Source organism: Bison bison, unplaced genomic scaffold, assembly GCF_000754665.1.
Source record: "Bison bison bison isolate TAMUID 2011002044 unplaced genomic scaffold, Bison_UMD1.0 scf7180017864516, whole genome shotgun sequence".
In the NCBI taxonomy this organism is placed as follows: domain Eukaryota; kingdom Metazoa; phylum Chordata; class Mammalia; order Artiodactyla; family Bovidae; genus Bison; species Bison bison.
The window spans coordinates 8,714,667-8,719,667 of NW_011495069.1; the positions used below are offsets into that span (position 1 = coordinate 8,714,667).

Genomic DNA, 5,001 nt, shown 5'->3' on the forward strand with positions numbered 1-5,001 from the left:
TACTTCTCCCCACCAAGAGGCCCGGCTCCTGCAGCCGCCACGCACCTGCAGGACCGGCTGCAGCGAGGCGAGGGCGCTGTTGCCCGAGCCCCAGTCGTCGCAGTTGCGGTACACGCCCTTCTCCAGCACGTACTGCTCCCCGGAGAAGCCCACCTCCTGATATGCCACCCACCTGCAGGAAGGGCGGGGTGCGGGTCAGTGGGGCGGAGCCGACGTCTCTGCTGGAGCCGCCCCCGGCCCGCCCAGCTCCCCGGAGGCCCCTAGTCACTCACACGCCGCTGAGAACGTGGATGGCCTGCGTTCTGGGGCCGTGTCCCGCCAGCTCCACGTCTGGCAGTGCCTCGCTCACCTCCACGCCCGGCCCCTCGAAGTCCATGGCCTCAAACAGGACCACGGCCGGGTCCCCGAAGTCCTGGGCCCGAGTGACAGTCAGATTGCTCCCGGCTCACGGACGGACAGAAGGAAACCCCTGGGAGTATCCAGACCCCTAGGACGCATCCCACTAAAGGACTTTGGGGTGAGGTGATCAGGTGGGCTGGGGAAGGGCAGCAGGAGGGAGAGAGGCTAGACTCCAGGAAGACTTCCTCTACTCTGGAGAACAAGGAGAGTAGGCACAAATTCTCTCAACAGAGGGTACCAGCTGAATGTCCCAATTGCTCTTGCTTACCGTTCGGATGACCCGCAGGGAGGTTAACACCTCGTTATAGCCTCCCCAACGTGACCAATCAGTGTATTCTCCCTCTTCCAGCAGATACTGGTGACCCCGGAAACCCTCCTTCTCGTAGCCCACCCAGCTGAGCAGGGGGAGACAGACAAACAGGGAGTCACAGGAAGCCCTCGGGATTGTGAAATAGCTGCCCCCACCCCCAGGCAGCCCAGGTCACTCCCCACCCTGGAGGGTAGAGGCCAGTGGGGAGGATGAGGTAGAAGGAAGGGTCCTGAGTCCTCACCAGCCCCCGAGAACTCGCAGGGACCCCACAGACGCCAAGCTGGGGCTCTGGCTATCCTCTGGCTGCTGCAGGTTGTAGATGTCTCTGTTCACTTCCCAGCTCCGGCCCTGAAACCCTGGGGCCTCATACACCACAGCCTGTGGGGGAAGGGGTGGTGTGGGGTTGGACCAAACCCACCCAGCCATCCCTGGATGACTCTCGCCAGCATCAGCCCAGAGCTAAGCCCTCCCAGTCCCTCACTTGAGCCCCATGCCCTCACCTGACTCCTTTCTCTTCTCTGACCTGTGACCTGGTCCTTCCACATCAAAAGTGGGTTCCCAGTGAATCAGTCAGGTTCCACCATCACCACCACCACCTGCCCCAAGACCCAGCCTCTGGCCCCAGCACCCTCCTCTCCATCTTCTAGTCCAGGCCATGATGCATACACACGCATACACACCCCCTACCCAAAGGCCCTGTTTGACCCTGAAGCCTAGGCTCTTACCTTGGGCTCCCCTGGCCTCTCCACACTTGGGCAGCCCTGCAGAGAAGACAGAGTGAGACCCCAGCCCAGAGGTGGGGAGAGACAGACTGGGGCTGGTGACCTTGGGTTGACTTGTTCCTGAGACCCTTAAAAATGGCCAATCCCATGTCCTCCCCCCTTCCCTTAGAATCAAATCCTCCCTCTCCTCGACTCCTATTCCCAGTAGGAGTTCCCAGGCCCTGCCTCTTCTGCCAGACTGCAGGGCAAGGCTACTGGGCCCACCTACCCCTTACCAATCTCATGGGCTTCAGGGAGCCCACGCTGGGGTCTGATGCTCCCCAGGCCTCTGAGGTGGGATACTCTCCAGGCTCCAGAATACAGGGAGTATCTTCAAAGAAGGGTTTGGGGTATAGAAGCCACCTGGAGGAAGGCAGAGAAGTAGCTGCACCCTAGACTCCCAGGAATACAGAGTAGTGGATGGGGTGGAAGGTGCAGAGGGAAGGATTGAGTTTTGGGGGAGAGGCCCTGATCAAGGGAACTCTGGAGAACATTTCAGGCCCCCATCATCTCCTGTAGCAGCCAGTCCATTGATCTCTCTTCTGACCTGACCCTAATTGCACACAGAGGCTGAGAGTTCTTTCTAGCACCCATACCTGCTTAAAATTCCCCATTAGCCTCATGATACAGCCCAGCTGCACAAAGAGGCCTTCCTCCTGGGCCTCCCATCTCCCCAGTTGTGCTGCTTTCTCTGGCCAGACTGAACTTTCAAAGCTTATATCTCTCACCTCTGGGCCTTTGTAGGTTCCAGTATACTCTTTCCGCCCCCCCCCCCCCCTTCATTCAATTAATAGATATTCAGGGCCATCTACCCCATGCCAGGTCCTGCTTCAGGCATCAGGGACACAGTAGTGAACAAAACGTATGAAGTCCCTGCCTTCACAGAGCCAGTTCATCCCAGCTGAGGAGTCTCCTCCTCCAGGAAGGCTTCTCTGACCTGGGCTGGTTTGGCGCTGTTCTTTGCTCCTGCAGCCCCGTGCTCCTCCATCCTGGAATTCCGGATTGCTACTGTGTGCTTCCTTCCTGGCCCCACCAGTAGGCTGAGCACATCTCGCAGGCAGGAACCATGTCCTGTCACCTCTGTGTCCCCAGCACCCAGCAGAGTGAGTGTTAAATGAAGGGCTTCCAGAAAGCCCAGACTCACAGTCCTGCAGAAACAGTGGCAGATGCCACTTGCAGGGGCCTCTCCAGGCCCTGGGGGTCCTCCAAGGCCTCAGTCAGCTTCACTTGCTCCCCTTTGAGGCCCTCCTCAGAGTACAGACTGATCTCTGGGGTAATGTAATCCTGCAGAAGGAGAGGGGTGGGAAAATGAAGTGTAAAACAGCACCTTGGACCTCCCTGGAAGAGGGAGTCATAATGGCCCCAATGACCACGATGGTGTGGTCACTCAGCTAGAGCTAGACATCCTGGAGTGTGAAGTCGAGTGGACCTTAGGAAGTATTACCACGAACAAAGCTAGTGGAGCTGATGGAATGCCAGCTGAACTATTTCAAATCCTAAAAGATGATGCTGTTAAAGTGCTGCACTCAATATGCCAGCAAATTTGGAAAACTCAGAAGTGGCCACAGGACTGAAAAAGGTTAGTTTTCATTCCAATCCCAAAGAAGGACAATGCCAAAGAATGTTCAAATTACTGTACAATTGCACTCACTTTCGCATGCTAGCAAGATTATGCTCAAAATCCTTCAAGCTAGGCTTCAGCAATATGTGAACCAAGAACTTCCAGATGTACAAGCTGTATTTAGAAAAGGCAGAGGAACAATAGATCAAATTGCCAACATTCGTTGGTCATAGAGAAAGCAAGGAAATTCCAGGAAAGCATCTACTTCTGCTTCATTGACTATGCTAAAACCTTTGTGTGAATCACAACAAACTTTGGAAAATTCTTGAAGAGATGGGACCAGACCACCTGCCTTCTGAGAAATCTGTATGCAGGTCAAGAAGCAACAGTTAGAACCAGACAGGGAACAACTAACTGACTCAAAATTGGGAAAGGAGTGTGACAAGGCTGTGTATTGTCATCCTGCTTGTTTAACTTAAATGCAGAGTACATCATGCAAAATGCCAGGCTGGATGAATCACAGGCTGGAATCAAGATTGCTGGGAGAAATATCAATAACCTCATCTATGCAGATGATACCACTCTAATGGCAGAAAGTGAAGAGGAACTAAAGAGCCTCTTATAAGGGTGAAAGAGGAGAGTGAAAAAGCTGGCTTAAAACTCAACATTCAGAAAACTAAGATCATGGCATCCAGTCCCATCACTTCATGGCAAATAGAGGGGGAAAAGTGGAAGTAGTGACAGACTTTATTTTCTTGGGCTCCCAAATCACTGCGAATGGTGACTGCAGCCGTGAAATTGAAAGACGTTTGCTCCTTGGAAGGAAAGCTATGACAAACCTAGACAGTGTATTAAAAAGTAGAGATATCACTTTGCTTGACAAAAGTCCATAGAGTCAAAGCTATGGTTTTTCCAGAGTCACATATGGATGTGAGAATTGGACAATAAAGGAGACTGAGTGCCAAAGAATTGATGCTTTTGAATTGTGGTGCTGGAGAAGACTCTTGAGAGTCCCTTGGACGGCAAGGAAATCCAACCACTCATTCCTAAAGGAAATAAACCCTGAATATTCATTGGAGGACTAATGCTGAAGCTGAAGCTCCAATACTCTGGCCACCTGATGTGAAGAGCCAACTCATTGGAAAAGACCCTGATGCTGGGAAGGTTGAGGGCAGGAGGAGAAGGGACAACAGAGGATGAGATTGTTGGATGACATCACCGACTCGATGGACGTGAGTTTGAGCAAACTGTGAGAGATAGTGAAAGACAGGGAAGCCTGGCATGCTGCAGTCCATGGGGTCACAAAGAGTCGGACATGACTTAGCAACTGAACAACAACAGCCAGTGGTTAAGACTCCGTTGCCAATTCAGGGGAGCATGGGTTCAATCCCTGGTCAGCAAACTAAGATCCCATATGCCTTGTGGCATAGTCAAAAGATAAAAACAAAAACAAAACCACCCATCACCCTTCAGAGACTACCCCCGTCCACACCTGCCTCCCTAAGTCTGTTCAGCTGGGGCTGCCAGGGGCTTCTCCCCAGAAGCCAGAAACAACTGGGGTGTTCTCTGCAATGTCAGCCAGGTAAGCCTGAGTCCAAAGCCCTCGCTGGTCCCTCGCTGGCCCTTTGGGACCTAAGACCAAAGTTCTCAGCAGGAGCCTGCCAAGTACCATGCCCTTTGCCCTGCCTCTGGGAGCCTCATTTCCAGCCTGGTGGAGGGATGGGCAGGATGGACAGCCATTTCCGGAGATCTGAATTTGATCCTTCTTCATATACAATTCCAATTCTATACCAATTTCTACCCCTTCCTAAATTGGAAGGACTGATGCTGAAGCTGAAACTCCACTACTTTGGCCACCTGATGCAAAGAACTGACTCAATGGAAAAGACCCTGATGCTGGGAAAGATTGAAGGCAGGAGGAGAAGGGGATGACAGAGGATGAGATGGTTGGATGGCATCACCGACTCAAT

General features: G+C 53.0%; 1 protein-coding gene across 2 annotated transcripts in view; it reads right to left on the minus strand.

Annotated features, from left to right (window-relative positions):
• AIM1L (absent in melanoma 1-like) overlaps nt 1–5,001 on the minus strand; it is a 29,815-nt gene that overhangs the window by 8,815 nt on the left and 15,999 nt on the right. For both annotated transcript variants that reach the window (XM_010830100.1, XM_010830101.1), the window contains exons 6-12: nt 2,615–2,754; nt 1,707–1,833; nt 1,435–1,470; nt 951–1,087; nt 668–794; nt 273–412; nt 46–172 (exon numbers count right to left, since the gene is read on the minus strand). In XM_010830100.1, coding sequence (XP_010828402.1) covers nt 46–172; nt 273–412; nt 668–794; nt 951–1,087; nt 1,435–1,470; nt 1,707–1,833; nt 2,615–2,754 — 834 coding nt within the window. The remainder of the gene's footprint in view (nt 1–45; nt 173–272; nt 413–667; nt 795–950; nt 1,088–1,434; nt 1,471–1,706; nt 1,834–2,614; nt 2,755–5,001) is intronic.